This window comes from Lissotriton helveticus, chromosome 12, assembly GCF_964261635.1.
Source record: "Lissotriton helveticus chromosome 12, aLisHel1.1, whole genome shotgun sequence".
NCBI lineage: Eukaryota > Metazoa > Chordata > Amphibia > Caudata > Salamandridae > Lissotriton > Lissotriton helveticus.
The window spans coordinates 542,880,203-542,898,178 of NC_136073.1; the positions used below are offsets into that span (position 1 = coordinate 542,880,203).

Here is a 17,976-nt window from a genome sequence, read left to right on the forward strand (position 1 = left end):
ACCTAGGTTGGGGACAGCCCAGGTCCACTAAAACAAGGAGAAAGGCCAGACCGTTGAATCCAACAGAGGAGGCGTTCCCTATTATTGTTTTGGCAGGAATGTCTTAGGCAAGGATGTCAGCTAGAGGTGGAGCGGAGGTCCTCAAATGAGTTCCCACATAAAAAACTTGGTGTGTGCAGGAGGGTTGGGATGTGGTGGAGGAATGATGTTGCATCCCAGTATTAGACAGGGGTCCCTGGCGTCTAGAAGTTTCCTCCCCCACTTAAAAATCCCCTGCAAACAGGAAAGACCCTGGACCCAGAAGGTAATGATGACAACATCAGGGACAGCTGGAAGTACAAGCCACCTGATGCTGCTGATGAACTAAGGACTGCCTGCAGAGGACTGCCAGGACTAGATGGGTCTCTTCAGAGACAGTGACACTTGTCCCTTTACACCCACTGAGAACCAGTTGAGGGAATCTCTGGACTCTGTGCCCCAGCAGGAGGACATGAGCACCAGGGGTGTAATTGTTGCATTTGAGCATAGTTACTGATTCCATTGGTATGTTGGTGACTTTTAATATGTGTTAATGTTCTACTGAAGTAGTGCCCCCTTGACAAAGCCATTAGGCCTGCTATATCTGCGATATTCAATATGAGGAGGGGGTACTGTGATTTTGGGGGTCATGACCCCCTATGGGGCAAATTTGATTTCAGAAAGTCCCCAAAGGTATTTCCTCCTGCCTGATGTACATATTTGTAATTTAGTGTTCATTCAGTATTCAGTAGTGTGGGTGCAATACATTTACTTTTTCCATTTGTAAAGGAGCAGCTCTGACTGGACAATTAATATTGAGTGTTGTTTTTGCGTGCCAGTAAATTGGGATACCTAGCCCACATCACCTACCCTGAATAGTTCTTGGGCTGCTCTGCTTTGTTACCCTGCGAGAGTCAAGTGCTACAGTGGGGCTCTTGGTTCGAGTGAGAAGGTAATTGTGGGTCTGTTACCTACACAGGCCTCATATCCTGCACTTATAATAACCCAATTTCTTACAAAATCCAAACTGTCCTTTAAAATTCAAAATAACAACTAAATCCATTCAATTTGCACACATTTTAATTATTTACATTTTTAATCCTAAATCTTTATTGAGTCCAACCCCCTTCTAAGACATTTGTTCAAATATAATTGTATTATGGCTGTTCTACCACACATTTCCCATAATATCCATGCTGCTGCTGAAGTTCTTGGTGGTTGTGGGTTACTGGTATATAGAGTAACTGATCGTCTAGTATCATATCTGTGATTTGATGCTTTTTGCTTTCTCAATTTGAAATCATATGCATATTGTTGGTACTATGTCAAGAAATAAAACTTTCTCATCATGAACCCTTGTTTAAGGAATGTTGCTATGCAAATTAAGGTGATATCAACCACAGTGTGTGTATACACAATTTCCACACTCCCTTATGTTTCACAAAAATGAAGATCTCTTCACTATTCTCCCCCTAAAAGTGTGGGATAAGAAATTAAATATAAATAATGTTCTATATGACTATACAATCAGCTGACCTTGGTGCATGGGGAAATCGGGGGGGAGAAGTCGCTAATGTTTTACCCAGCACAGAGATGACGATGTATGAACACTGATCTAATTTCCATGAGCTCCTAAAGCTTGAAAGGTAACATTAAGACATAGGGTCAAACATAATAAAAGATATAAGTTAAAAGGTGCTACATGATGTGGGGCGGTTTGACGCCCCATCTCCAGTCGCACTGCTTGATTGTGCGAATTCTGCGCCTACTTATTTTTTTCAACCATTTAACTCTGTGTATTCCATGTACTCCATTTTAAACACACTTTTGTTGCTTAGTTCCTGTTCAGTCCAAACGTAGGAATGTTATGCCATTTCCAAAGCTTTCCAAGGTTGCGTTGTGCCCCTCCGGACCTCTTACAAAAACACAAACTAATGCACGATTCGTCCAAGGCTGTGTTTATTAAAAACCCAATGCATTTCAGGCTGCCAGAGCCCTTCTTCGGGGGTAACTATAAATGACAATAAAACATTTACCATTATCTCGTTGTTCATTATTACTGTTATGCAACTACATGATCAATCAATCATTATTATTATACTACCTACTTAATCAATCCTAACAGTGCAGTGTTCATTTGGCCCAATCTCCATGTGTTTACTACTACTCTATATATATCTCAACTCATAAACCAATCCAAAAGCAGTTCTACCGATAACATGCCATTAAACTGACAAGCCATTTTCATCTCAAAACGAACCAACTACTTTTTCACCTTCACCCTCCTTTTCCCTCCATGGAATACACAGAGTTAATTGGTTGCAAAAAATAAGCAGGCGCAGAATTCGCGCAATCAAGCAGTGCGACTGGAGATGGGGCGTCAAACCGCCCCACATCATGCAGTTGTTCAACGATGTGTCACCTGGGCAAGGCATTTTTCCAGTGAGCACGCATTCACGTAGGATGATGGTAAATATGGATACACTTTAGATTAAAAGGTGTACATCCCGCAACTCAAATTGATTGTTTAAAAGGTGCTACACATTTTTGAGGATCAATAACACATAATACTAAAAATAAAGATCACAATAACTAGACAAATTGATGTACATGTATCCGTATTAGAATTTTTAGCTTACCGTAGGGGCAATGCTGCACAGGCAGAGGGGTGTCAGATGTCTCCTAAAAGTTTTTTATTTTGTAAAGCGATGATGCTGTTCTTGCACCAGCCCTGCTTTTCAGAACGTCACTTTTTTCTCTCACAGTTTCAGAAGGTGCTCATATTCCTGAACTGTAGATCTGGAATTAAAACAAATGACAAATTTCGAGAAACATTGCCACCTGAAAATTGTTCCTAAAGCAGAGTAAAATATGTGATTATATATGGAATAAAGTACTCACTACCGTAGATTTTAAGGATAATGCAAATCACCATGGAGTTCCATGACCAGAGGTAAACGGATGAGTTCCTTATTAAGGTTAAGGAACTCCAAAGTGACTTGCAATATCCTTATCAGATACGGCAGAGGGTATTTTATTCCTTATAATACATGGTCACACAATCACCTATCTCACAAACCACTTAAATTGGAGCATAGCTTTTTCATATAAAACAGAGAGCATGCTTGCAAACATGAAGAATAAAAATAGAATCCCTAACGCAAAATTAAGCACATCAAAAAGTTGGTTAGTTATTTATTGCAAAACGATATCAGAATCAATTTAATGAATCTCAGTTTTTGAAAAAAGGCACAGTTGCTTAGAATGTGTGGGAAAATGCAGAAAGAGTCAAACTTTTCTATAATTACTTAAGGAGTACAAAAAATAAATATGGTTCCCTAAATATCTCCTTTCTGTTTGTCACTATAGACCTAGAAAAACAGAGCGCAAGAAAGAATAGCCAGGTTTCATTTTTATTCTTCAAACATCTGCCTCAATTATGCTCTATGACCTCACCTGCCTTTCCCCTTGGCTGCTGACTCTGGCAGCAGGCATTTTAAGTGAGAACTTAACTGTAATAACGTATTACAGTTAAGTTCTGATGTAATTTCTTTTTAGTAAGTGACTGGGTGCATCACAAGGTGCCTTTTATAAAGAAATAATGTACTATTTATTTACAATAATGCATTGTCTTTTAATATTAATTGATAATTTCTTTACAGCACATGCACTGCTAATTATGTATTGCTTCCCTTTTGATCATGTGTGTTGTATTGGAACACATTGTCCATCTTCTCCTAATCTTGAGTCTTCTTCTTCTTTAATTTAGGCTGCGTGAACTAAGAAATACAATGGGAACCTGGGTTCCCCTGCTGACCCTGAGCCTGGTTTATTGCTATTCAACTGGAGTTTCTGGTGAGAGACCGAATCATCCTTCAGCAGACACCCATGCCAAGCGCCCTAAGAGAGAATGGATATGGAACCAGATGCACTTCAATGAAGCTACTTTCGTGGACGAGCCATATCTCATCGGGAAGGTAAAGTCTACAAAGGATTGGAGATGCTCTGAAGATGATTTTTACCAGGGATGTGGGAATTTGTACCATTGGCTTTTGTCATCTTGGTAAATTGTTATTAAACTTTGCCATATTTTCAAAATTTGGCAAATTATCAAATTAGAGTGAGCAAAAAATCCTGCAAAGATTAGGTTTTGTGGCTGAAAAATCAGAACTTACTTTTTTACAGAATAATTGACCTTCATAAAGAAGTTTTTCGAATCCAAAACATTTTTGTAGAAATATTTACCAAAAGGCAATGCTGTGAGAAAGTGCCAAACTTGGCAACTTTTAGAAGTTGCAAAGTTTATCTTCTTTGCAAATGTTGTGCCTACTTTTCGAGTGTTCATTAATATAAGCAGAATTATGACCTATTGTGGGAATTCAAGTATCTAACCAATTAGAGCAAGGATCTGTCAAGCATTTCTTGTCTATTGAGTTTTTCAAAGTGCAGTCGGTATTGATGTTTTGTCTCTCTGTGATAGCGTTTGATATCAGATATGGCAGTACACTACACAAATATAGTTTCCAATCTTCCTGTATATTTAATGTCTTCATGAATTTATAAGTTCATTCAGGGCCGACTTTAGGGCAGTGCGGCTGGTGCGGCTTCACTGGGCGCGCTGTGACCTCTGGGGGGCGCTGTGTTTAGCAATATCTTATGAGAGGAGAGATGATGGGCACTTTTGCAGGTGGTCGGGAGAGAATCCGAGGAGGCGGTCATGGGTCGTGGTGGCGTCAAAAGTGATTGTCGCACTGGGCGCCACCAGCACTAAAGCCGGCCCAAAGTTCATTTATTGTCATATTTTACGTAGATATTAATCCGTGACCTTCAAAGCACTGGCTAGAGTAGGTTATAGAGCTGACAACAGTGGGTAGTCAACAGAACACCTAAAAAAACCATTGAAAATACAATAGATTGTATTTTAGATTTGTTTGGTCTGATGGTTCTGTGGCTTAATACATTTACGGCAGGCATCTGTTTGCTCTCTTTGTCACAGATTCGAATCCTAATGGGGTTATACTGCCTTCTGTTCTTCTGATGCTTCTGAATTGAGTAATATTAGATTGGGTGACAACAAATATTGGCTATATAGTGCCAAGAAGTCATTTGGAGTAAGGTCTTTCTTTAAAATTATACAATCTTGTTAGCTGCATGAGATGGAATTGCTGCATACACAAAACAGACCCACATATTGCAATGGAACAAAAATCCAAGATCTAGTGGTCATCTTTCCAACCCATTGAAAGACTTTGGAAAAGGCTGCAGCATTAACACTGCTACCCTCCCGGTAGCTGATGATGTCCTCAACATTCTAAACAGTGGAGAGATTGGTCTCCAGATCCTATTATATTTATTTACATTATTTGTTACTATCGATCTTGAGGGTTGATACAGGACGGGATTTGAGAACACACTTTTAAAAGGGTTCTAGTCATATTTCTAAATCTGTAAAATGGAAATTGAGATGAACACTCAGCACATGTTGTACCATATGGTTTAAAACTTGCTCCCCTAGGCTCAACCTATACATGAAGCCATTTGGCGCTTCGCAAATGATGGTGGAACTAAGTACCACTGGATATCTAATGACACTGACTTCTGCCTTATAATAAAATCTGCAGATATGCCTTTCCTTACAAAACATTTCGATAAAGTGATTTCCTGGATGACAACATAATCTCGGCCTCAACAGCCACAAGACTGTTTTTTTTATTACTATCTGCATCCCATGGAACTTCTCTTCGATATGCTGTGTTATTTCCATGACGACATCTGGAATTTCCCCTTTAGTGGTTAAAAAAGAAAAATCGTTTGGTTTCATTCTAGACAAGGAACTCCCTATTGACAACCACATAAAAACTCTGTCAAGAGAGCCCAATATCAACTGAAGGTATTAAAGAAAATTAAACCAAGTATTCTAAAACCAAATCTAAAGTCTGTAATTCAGGCACTGATCCTAAGGGGTAGATTTTCAAACATTTTGTACTGGGTTAGTGTCACAAAAGTGGTGCTAACCAGCACAAAATGTTTTTGGGGGAATTTACTTTCTAGAGCAAAACTTGTTTTGCGCTGAAAAGTACCCTAAAAATTGTAGCTCAAAGCACTGCTTTGATTTACTTAGCGCTGGGGACGTTACATAGGTAGTACATGGGCGTTCCCATGCAATCACTCATGCCTTTTGACGCACAGTTCTTAAACATTTGTAGACAGGGTTTAGTTCCAAAAGTTAACGCCACTTCAAAGGAGGCGCTAACAAGAGAAATGTTTCTATTTCCCCCTTCTTTTCCGACTTTGGATGGATTCTGCATTGTGCAGCACACATACGAAGTGTAAAAAACTTGTCTGGGCATGGTATTTTGTACTTTGTCTCTTCCTGTACAAAGCCTTTGCTAGATTTACAGACACACACCCTAGCACTATGGGGCTAAGTTGTGTGTGTGGTGCTCAACAGCTGAAATCAACACCGGCGGTAGGGAGAGGAGAGAAGAAAGCCATCTCTCTGAAGATCTGGCACTCTCCTGCTCCCTCCCTGTCATGCAGCACATCCTCTTAGGGCGCTGCGTTGTGTGTATTTTACAAAAAATCTCCCCCTAAGTAAGATAGATTGTGGAAATGTACTGCAAACTGTTCTCGTAAGTCAACATTAGCCCCACTAAAGGCTACGCTTCATGTTCCCCATGTCTAGTTGTCAGTACCAGCTGTAAGGAGTTTACCATCCCTTCTTAAAGTGATCTTCAATGGCTTCAATTCGAAGTATAAAGCCAGTTCAAACATTCATGTATCATTAATGAACTTCAAATTAACTTAAGCATGCTTTAAAGGTCTGCACTGCTAAGTGGCATTGCTCCCCTTTACTCAGGGACGTAGGTTAGAGTAAAAGCTGGTAATGGAACTAGAGTGTCAAAATAGCAGCCTGATGCAAAGGTGCGTGCTAGCACCCTTGCTGTCTTTACTCCACTGAACTCAAGAGAGTCCAACAACAGGCAAGGTATTTCCCTCCAAAACTAGGACCACAACACATACAATTGCTTCAATATGCAGATAATATTGTTATTATGGATAGGACTGGCATTGGCTTGCAGAGAGCATTGAAGGAGCTTGCGGAGTATAACATGGTCAATATATGGTGGGTAATAACACCAAAAAATAATAATTTTTTTTAACGCAGAAGAATAAAACCTCAAAATCTGGGTGACACAATATTTAGTTATACATCACGTTTGTAACTATCTAGGAATCTGGTTGCCAGATACTAGCTGACCAAGATATTGTGTGGCCCACCTCTAATGAACAGAGACATGGGCATCACATTTGCATTGTGCAGAGCATATGCAAAATTACATGGTCTCACTGTTGAACCTATTCTCAGGGTAGAGGGTACTTAAAGTTCAGCTAACAGTTCGTTCCCTTTGAATTTGCAGAACTAATTGGATCTGATGAAGTGTATGAAATTTAGGAAAGTCTTCAGACAACTGTTGGCTACAGCTAGATCACAGCTACAACTAAATTTCTGTCTTGTAAGACAAAACCTGACATTCAAAACTACCTATTTGCAATATTGTTTCAGAAAAAAAATCTGAAACAAAAATCACCATGATGGCCATTCTATGGCACATTCTACATAGGAAATATGGGCCAAAAGATAATTCATGGGCCACTCTTTAAGTGATGCAATAGAAAAACTGTTTGTTGAAACAGGGTTGTTGGATAACCCCTCAAAACAACTCTATAGTTACTGGGAAAACACAATTGTTGCTTAATACACGGTTCAAGTCCTTGAAGAATGATAGTAAAAAAGTTTAACTAATAATAACTAAACACTCTCACCTTACAGAATACATTCATAAAATAAATAGAAGAGATTTATTCACATTTATTTTCTGTTATAACCTATATATGAAATCTGAAATCGTTGGGACAAAGAAGTTATTGATCCCAGTAACTGTAGATTACGCCACTAAAAGAATGAGTCACTATCACATGATTTGTGGTGCTGTCAGAACTTAGTTTTCAGAGGCAATCTCCTTTAATGACAGTTGACAGTTAGCACAATACAATTTTTACTCAGGTTATCAACTGACGTCATTACCTTTTGCTTCATTAAAGCTCATTGGAGGAATTTAACCTTGTTAGTTGGTGCCAACCCTTAATGCTACAGAGCAGTATATAGCCTTAGAGCCCTCCGTAGTGGGCTCTACCTGCCTTTAAAGGCCCGAGCCGAATAAGAGGGCCTTTCACAAGAGAGCTTTAATGGCTTGTAGAGTCCACCACAGAGGGCTCTAAGGCTATTAGACCATTCCGCCCCTAGAGAGAAGAATGCTCTAATTTGTAAAACAAATGCCTCAAGGAGCGCGAAGGGGTTGAAATTCCCTTGAGCTGCGTAAGGCCTTTGATAAACATTGGAATGTTGATGCTCAGGGCTTCTACCGCCCACTTCAAGCCAGAGTGCTCAACATCCCACTGTTCTACTAAATGTTAAAATAGCCATGAGTCTATTTCAGAAATGGAACAACCCCTCAATGCAGGCCACTGGCCTGGGAAACCATAATATTCAAAGATATAAGCATAGTTTATAGTAGTCAGCCATGACTGGTTTCCCAGTTCCATGAGTGAATAGTTGCTATGGTCCAGTTTTTTTCTTTTCATTCTAGGACTTGGAGTCTTGATTATCCATTGAAAACCAGTCCTTCGAATTCCAGAATGCAAATAGAAAAGCTGAACTGGAGCAGCTAGCATAAAATGGATCTGGGATACCTGGCAGCTACAGGGAATGTTTAAACAAGGCAGCAGATGACTTTTCGCACAGTTTTCAGTATGGCCACCTTGCATTATGGTAGATGTAAGTCCATGCATCGTTAATTTATTTAACTTTATTTTGCTGTAAAATACTGAATAATTTTCTAAGCTGAAATCTTTCAGTTAGTATAGTTCTATTTTCACTAAGGTAATCTCTTGGCAGTATGTCCTTTATTTTCCATTAAAGTTCTTAAAGAGGAACTTACCCAGTCGCGGCTCCTCCCCTAAGGTGGAGGAGCATCGCCCCACTGCTTTTCAGCAGTGTAAGGAAAAATAGAATGATAATAACTTCGAGTTATTGTCATTGTATTTTTTACTGTTGCCACAGCTTTGCGGGGCAGGGCTGCTCTGCTGACAGAGCAGGGGAGGAGTGGTTTTCACTCCCTAAGTGTGCATGAATGTTTGGCCGTCCGTCTCATGAACACTTAGCATGTCTCCACACAGGCTACATTACAGCCTGGGTGGAAAACATGCCAACGCCCCAGTCTCCATCTGAGCACCAAACCACAGTGCTCAAACCAATCACAACACTGCATTGCAGCATTGTGATTTGCTCGGGGAGCCTGGGTGCTTCCTGTTCCGGCAGGAGGAACGAGGAGGAGAGACCTGGTGAGGAGGATTTTTCTTTTCACTCGAATATCCCCGGATCCATGCCAGCCACCACTGAACTTATCCCTGTAAGTAGGCTCTGGTGGAGAACTCCGCTCCGCTAGCGGAGGCTGCGGAGATTTTCCTACTCCGTGATCCGCTAAGAACACGGAGTAGGGAAACAACTCCGGCTCCGCAGCGGAATGGAGTTAGCAAGCCCTCCACCGCTAAATTGGGCCCCTGCCTCCACCCCGCATAAATTAAAATAACTTACAACATAATTTAATTTAAATTAAAAGGAATAAAAGTAACTTACCTTATTGCGGCATCCCCGGGCTGCCCTCCTCCTCCTCCTCAGGTACATCTTGCACAAACTGCACATGCGCGCATCTTTGTGAGAAATGCGCATGCACACGTGCGCATACGCAGTTTGTTCAAGATGTACGCAAGGAGGACAACCCGGGGACAACGCAATAAGGTAAGTTACTTTTATTCTTTTTATATTATGTTGTACGTTATTTTAATTTATGCAGGGTGGAGGCAGGTGGTGGAGCGGAGCTACACGAAGTTCCACTGAGTTTCCCTCCAACTCCGTGGAACTACGCGTAGCTGCACTCTGCAAACTCCGCCCAGGGTTACTTGTTAGGCGGTTCCGAATTTGAATGGCTGAAAACAATCCAAATAATAAAATACAAAAGTTGTTATTCCAACAAGAGAACAACCCCTCATCACAGACCACTAGTCCTGGAACCCTCACATTTCTAGGAGATACACACAGCCTAGGGTAGCACTCAAACAAAACGCACAGATCTGTTCACCGCTGTGATCCTTCAGTAATGCTGATTTCAGAAAGGCGTCAAAGCATTGTAGCAGACGCTCAAATGAGCCAACTACCTTCTCTGCACTGGACTCTCAGTGGTAGCTGTGGGCGAACAGTCAAGGCTCCCTCGGGCCTGTAAATACAGGTCAGTGAACATGACTCATAAATCAAAATGCAAACAGTAAGAACAAAATAGTAACATCCAGCCAAATACTTGCTTTTATAAGAAAAAAAGTTTTTTATTCCTAATTCAACACATGCAATGAGATGCAACATACAATTGTAATAACACAATCTCTCTTGATGCCGTCGCTCTTGTAGTTGTCAGGCGAATCCTGTCCCACCCTCCTCAGGCCACATCAGGGAATGCAAACTATTAAGCTGTACTTAACAGTTTTCCCTTATGACATTTTTGGTACTTAGTAAAAAGTGTCTGTGGTGCAGCAGCACCATTAGCAGCAACTCCCCTGGGGCCCAAGGACCCACTTTTTGTCTTACTTGCTCATGCGGCATGGCAGTATTCAGTGGTGCAGAGTGTGCTCTCCCTCTCCTCTGGCGCTCCCAAATCCAGATCCTGTATGGTGAAGTCTTGCCAGCTGCAAAGGATAAGGCTGCCCCTGGTGGTGTAGTCTCTTCCCGTTGCGCAGTGAGTGGGCCTGCTCCCGCTCGGTGGACACAAATGTTGCTCTTCCCCCTAGCGGGGAAGCGGTGCTGTTGTGATCCTCTGGCTGCTGATCAAAGCTCCAATGAGGGTGCAATGTCTTAGTGAAACCACAGGGACTTCATCAGGCGCAGATATTCTTTGGTCCAGGGTGAAGGCCCATAATCTAGGCCAAAGTGGTACTGGCAGTTTCTCCTGGCATGCAGGAATGCCACAGTACTCACCACCAATGTGCAGACTCTCCTTCTGTGATGGCACTCACTACAGGGGCCGCTCTTGGCATACAGGGTCTCCGATCACGCAAGTCACAGGTCCTGCGCACATGATCCAAACTCAGTTTACTGGAGACCCTTTCTGGCATGCAGGGTCACCACAGCACAAGGGTACGGCTTGGTGCTTCCTGCCCAGCTCTTCTGATATGGTTCAGAACAACATGGTCCTCCACTGGTATACGAGGGTCACAGAGCCGATATTGAACACGGGCAATGGCCCAATTGATGCATAGCCTCACACTCGCTCAGGGAATCCTTGTGCAGGGCTCCTCAGTGGACTTCCCTCCCTCCATTGATCTCCTCTACCTTACAGGGTACACTGGTCTTAGCGAGCAGGCAGGCAATGATGCTCTATGGCAGGTGATCTTGGTGTCCTGGGTGATGTCTCCCTCACCCAGCATGGAGACTAACAGGCCTTTGCCCCCAGTCCTGATCACAGACAGAAGTTGTAAAGAACTTCCCCTTCTCACGTCTGGCTGTTCAGCAGATGAGAAATCTTTGGGGACTCAATATTCCCTTCTTTTAGCCCTTTCTAAAACACCAAATGTAATTTAGGTACTGGGTCTTTCAATTCTTATGTTGGGGTTCTGCTTCTTTTGAAGTGGGCACTTCTCCTTTACATCTTCCTTCAGGAAAGAGGCTTTTCACAGCAGGCCAACTCTGAAGCTGATTGTCCACCTCATAATTCATAGGAGTGACCAGAGTTTACACCTATATGTCAGTCACAGAGATATGTGCATCAAAGGATTAACCCCTTCACTGCTGCGGCTATTCCGCCGCAGTGCTAATGGGGCGGGGCGGCCGCACGGCGCTCCCGTGCTCGTGAGGGAACCGCTCCGTCACGAGCCTCGGGTGAGCTGTGCTTGTGACGGAACGGTTCCATCACGGCCCCGCCCGCCCAATAGAACGCTCAGCGCAGGCGCGGAATTCGCGCCGCGCTGGCGAGACGAGCGGGCCATGACGGAACCGTTATGTCACAAGCACAGCACACCCGAGGCTTGTGACGGAACGGTTCCGTCACAAGTATGCAAGGGGTTAATCCCAGACCTCCATCCCTACTCTTTATGATTCTCTTATCAGCCTCATCTCCCTTCATGAGATGTGTCCAAGCCCCCTCCTTGCGATCTATCACTGTATCAAAGAGCAGTCCTTTGAGATGTAAAGGCAGTCTCTTCCGTGCCTCCAGTGTGTCCCCGAACAGCTTACAGAAATGCAGTAATATACAAATCTGTCTGGGGGGATTCCTCTCCTCCTCATGTGTTCATCATGCAGGCCTGGGCTTCCCAAATTGAAACCCAGGGTCCTACATACAATGTGCCACTGTAGGCACACTAACTCAGTGTAAATTCATAGTACACTTTCTGTTCAGCATAAATACTTCTATGCATTGGACCCTCACATATACCATTGCATCCAGCACACACACTCAGTCTGCCCGCTGTTCAGCACTGAAGTGTTCTTGTCCATGGTGTGGTAGTTCAAAACAAATACTCTACCAGAACACACACTCACTATGTGCATGCTGCACAACTCTTCACCCTTCATGTATTCTACTTCAGGCAAGCATGCATACACCCAGCACATGCTGTCACTGCACACACCGTGCACAGCGCTACCACTCCATCTCTCATGTAATGTATTCCTCTCAGGCATACATACACCCAGCACCTGTAGTACCACACATGTACTACACAGTACTACACTGTCCTTGTACTGAACACTTCCCAGACACACGTACAACTAACGCAGAGTCACTACTACTGCGCTGTGCAGTACTCAACATCAGTGCCACAGCTACCCAGGACTGAGCTAAGGTTTGATTTAAAAAGCCCTATCTGGACCAGACACAAATAGTGGCATTATTACTTGGTGAGGCCTCGCAACCACCCCAAATAATAATCTATTTTTCTCAAACTCTCTATATCAATACAAATAGTCACTGCTTACAAGAAAATTGGGCTATCCAGTGGGTAACAGTAAAATCCTGATCAATGGTCTGAGCCACCCAACAAGTTTAAGTTCCTTCAAAGAGCTTTAATGGAAACAATGTGTCATGATGACAAAGGGAAAATAATGAACTGTGCCAGCTATTTTAAAGAAAGATTAGCTCATTAAAAAAAATGATAAGTATTTGCTTACTAACTGGAAAAAAAAGATGCATTGATTGCATCTTACGCAATCGTTATTGCGGGGCAATGAATACAGTGCGGTAAATTTACTAAAGACATGCACCTGTTAAAAGGTCTTTGTTTCTTTGTTAGAGCACTACCACATCTTTTGTTTATGTCCTAGAATCTACGGGGTTTTAGAAACAGAGGACCGTGAAGCAGGTCTTCTCAGAAATAGAGCTAAATCTCTGTAACTTCCTGGGCCTTTCGATTAGGAAGTGACCTACTCTCAACTTCTTCAGGGTTGAAAATGAGCACATGGCTTTGTTATTTACCAAAGGTGCACAAAAGAAAGCATAGACTGCATGTAAATTCTCAACAAGTTCTTTCCATAAGGTCCAACCGTACTGCATTGTTTTCTTTTCTAACCAAGTTACTTGTTACCTTGACACAGTTTTATTTGCTTAGTAGTTTCACACCTGGCATTGTTAAGATTAATTTTCCTTCTCAAATGCAAACCATTCCCTCCTTGAATGCTCAGTCGACACATACCTATCTTGTACCTGTTGCATTGCCTGACAATTTAAACTCTTTTTGTCTGCTTCCCACAAAGTGTACTTAGCCCATGATTGCACTAATAATGCCTAGTGTGCTATGTTGAAATGATGCACCATGTACAGAGCTCTCAAGTTTCCCAGATCCATATGTGAGTAGCTCCTCCAGTCGTGGTTTTTGCTTTGCATTCTTGGACTTGTAGTCCTGACTTTACAATGAGCTAAACAGGACTACAATCCCAGAACACAAAGCGAGAAACTGAACTGACATGAGAAAAGTAATGGGTGGTATGCTTTGATTAATCTTAACCACTGGTAAATGATGGACTGAAATTAACCAAATCTATTTGATTGCGGTATGAAATCAGACTACCACATGCAGTGGCGTAGCTATAGGGTGGAGGGGTCAGTCCACCCCAGGTGGCACTGTTTTGGTGGGCGGCGGAGGTGAGCAAGTCGTGTCTGTCGACTACCACCATCCCCCCACCCCCAAGAACAAGTTGTCCGTGGGACGCCACACCCTCACTCCCTCTCCAGAACAAGTGCTGTGGATGGGCAAATGAGGGAATAAGAGAGGAATGACTGAATGGATGGATGAATGGATTTGTCCGACCTCATGTACTCACTCATCATCAATGAACTTTGTTACTCATCGAGGCACTCGTGAATCAGTTCATCTAGCCATAGGCTCATTATTAGATCCAACTACTCAAAAAACACTGGCAAGTCATGTTCAATTATAAGCTAGATCAATTGCCTTTGCAGTGCTTATTTTAAAGAAAGAGAGACCTACTGGCCTTGCCAATTATTATTTGTGATGTGTTTTCTATAAATATCACCCAGGTTTTTTTTTTAATTGCAAGAGAATAATATGTGTGACTCATATAACCTCAAATCACTTTTTAACATATACACAAAACACTGTTCGATAATCTCATCCAGTAAAATATGTTGATATTTTGCCACAATTGTCGAATGTGAACAGCATAGGGTGAGATGTACACTGGCATACATTAGATGTGTGAATGATGAATATTTTCAGGGGCATGAACTACTCTTGAATTAATATTGATACAAAAAATGTGCCCAATCTTGTCTGGCGGAAATATCTATGGCTGGTTACCAACCAAAATAAATGTCCTACCTGGGATCTTGCAAAGTATTAGGGACAAGATTATCACACTGTTTTCCACCCCACAGCTGATAATCATCATTTTTTTAAATGCAAAGGGTAAAATAATATTGGCACCACCGCAGCACTCTACCTTTTTCAATCTAGACATTACGGATAAGTACTGCAGGAAGAGCTAATACAGTAAAATAAATTCATTAAAAAAGCATCTGGCCCTTCATATCAAAGACAACCTGAGGGGTACATGAGATTTAAAGAAAATAGTGCCTATTCCAAATAAAATAAATTAAACAAGCCTAAAGACCATGTGATATTCATTAAATAAAGAAAGACCAAAAACCTATCAGACGTGAGTGTTTTCCATAACATCATCAGCTGAAAACTATATTGAATAACCTTAATGGTCTTCTTAATGCACATTCCATAAGAGTTTGTTTCTTAATCAAATTTGAAGACAAATCCAATAAATAAACTAAGAACTGCCAAAATTCACGTTTCATTTATAGGCAGTCAAAAGTGTCCAATTCTCAAAGAGTTTTTCTATGAGTAAGTATTGTTTTTTCCTGGAGTTTTTCCAGAAGTTGGACCTAAACCAATAGAAAGACACAACTGCTCACTGAAAAAGCTACGCAATTTATGTCCACTGTAATTAAATGTTGATCTTCGCAAAGGTTTCACCAGATACCGAGTTCCATTAATTGTCTGCTCATTTTCCAGTTTGATACATATCAGTTATTCACTGTGCAGGTTAGTTCTTGGCTGTTTTTTTCTTTTGAAAAAGCTCAAAATATATGACATAGTTAATCTGCAATATCATCAATTTCAATGTATTTTTTCTAAAGGGAACTAGGCTAAATTGTTAAGGGGCAGACTTCAAGTAGCGGAAGTCACTGAGGGTTGGGCGCCAACATCCTGTGAATGCTTACATTGTTAGATTAGATATCGTTTAGTTTAGATTATTTGTTCTTTCAGTGCTTGATCTCCATCCACACAAGATATAGCGGAATAATATTAAAAACATCATACAAAACAATGTGGGATTGTAGTACGGTGCAAAAGCTATGCAGCACAGAGATACAGCCAGATTCATCAAGCCAAAATTGGCTCGCAAAGGGCCATATTCTGAGAATCTGGCCCTTTGCGAGCGCTATTTTTGCATTTGGGATTCATCATCCCAAATGCAAAAATCGCAATTCTAGAAAGCGCAAATTGTGAATAATTGCATTTAAGAAATCTCAATTTGAGATTCCTTAAATGCAATTGATGAACCAATTTAAAATTGCGAATTCGCAATCTGGGGCCGCTATTTACCGTGAAGTCTAACTACGTGGTAAATAACAAAAACTTAGAAAAATGCACTTTAGTGCATTTTTCTAAGTTGTATGTTACACACACACATGTCCTTTGGACATGTGTGTGCGCAACACCAGTGTACATTACCATTTCAGGGGTGCTGTCCTTTGGACACCCTGGCACCCTAGAAATGGCTTCCTTATTTGCGATTCGCTAATTGCGAATCGCAAATAAGGAATGACTCCCCATTCATTCCTATGGGCCTCTAGGCTCATAGGAATGAATTGGAAAGCCATTCCTTATTTGCGATTAGCAATTAGCAAATCGCAAATAAGGAAGCAGTAGAAATCGCAAAAAATATTGCGATTTCTACATGCATCCCGTTTTGCGAGTCTTTAATAGCGATTCCTTAAAAATCGCTATTAAGGACTCGCAAAACAGGACTTTGAAGAATCTGGGGGATAGTCTCTTAACTTCAGCGCCAGATGCAAGCCGTCTGGTCAGTCTGAGACTATGAACTCTGGCAGAGCATTGAATATGCTTCCTAAAAGTAGACAGTTCCGACTAAGTGGTCAATATTCTGCGTAAGTTTTCCGACTGAATGCAGATTTTACTCCTGGAGAGGGGCTGTGAATTAACTGGGGCCATCGGGTGTTCATTTCTCCCTTATAAGGAGGTAGTTGTGTTTCCCGAGGTCACAACTTCTTGCCAGGTGTCTTCCTGTTTGTCTGGTCACTGCTTCAAAGATGTCGCTCAGGAGGAAAAACATGCTGTCTGATAACATATGGTGAGTATTGCTTGTAAACTTAGTGCAAAATACTATTTTTATATATGTATTTGTTTATTTATTGAGCCCGAGATCATTACAAAGCTGCATTAAGAGAAGCAGATAAACAGTAGCCTGAAATAAGTGAGTGACAAACTGGACTGTGCCCAAAAGGCAGTTGACAGAACAGGAAGGTTGAGGGAAGCGTTGCTGAATGTAAGATTAAATTCAAAGCCTTCTAACATAGACGAGTAATTAAAAACAAATATTCAGCATGTTTTTTTTCTTCTTGTGACACCTAGTCATTTACAACAAAGAAAATGAACTTTCCGCGAGCACGTCACTCTCGAGGTTTAAATGACAAGTTAAGCTAATGATTCACTTAAGGCTCATTTAAATAACAGAAGCTGTCACTTTCCGTTATTTGTCACGTGTTTAAACATGCAAGGGGCTGGCTCATTACAAACAAAACGCTGTGTTCTGGTACGAGAATGAACATGAGCTAAAATCCATGCAGTAGTTTACTTTAAAACACAAGATAAAGTGAATTGTATCAGGTAATAAACGCAGCTCAGTCACCATTCGGATCCATCACAAAAACTGCCCACAGGCATGTCAGAAGTTCTTGTGGGGCCCGGACCATAAAACTGAAACGGGGCCCTTGATAAAAAGGAGGAGGACATCTTTAAAAGTTGAAAAACATTTCCTGTAGGTAAGGAGAAAACACCTTAGTTCACCATCCAGCTCCATTTTGTGGAATTAGCATCGCCACTAATGAAGATGGCAGCTTTGCTGTCTAGTCTACGACTCAATCTGTTGCCACACGAGTGTGGGGTCGTAAATATTAGCGGGGCCTGCGAAATAATGAACCACTTCCCTTCTAGCAGACCTGGAGAAGGAGGGACGTATGCCAACAGCATACGTCACTGGTCAATGGATGGAACATGTTTGAATTCTCCCCACTCGAG

At 41.6% G+C, this 17,976-nt stretch overlaps 1 protein-coding gene across 4 annotated transcripts in view; it reads left to right on the forward strand.

Moving 5' to 3' along the window:
• Positions 1-17,976, forward strand: part of CDH5 (cadherin 5) — a 243,126-nt gene that overhangs the window by 73,553 nt on the left and 151,597 nt on the right. For all 4 annotated transcript variants that reach the window (XM_078670396.1, XM_078670395.1, XM_078670394.1 and 1 more), the window contains exon 2: positions 3,788-3,995. In XM_078670396.1, the coding sequence (XP_078526522.1) occupies positions 3,810-3,995 (186 nt within the window). In that variant the 5' untranslated portion in view covers positions 3,788-3,809. The remainder of the gene's footprint in view (positions 1-3,787; positions 3,996-17,976) is intronic.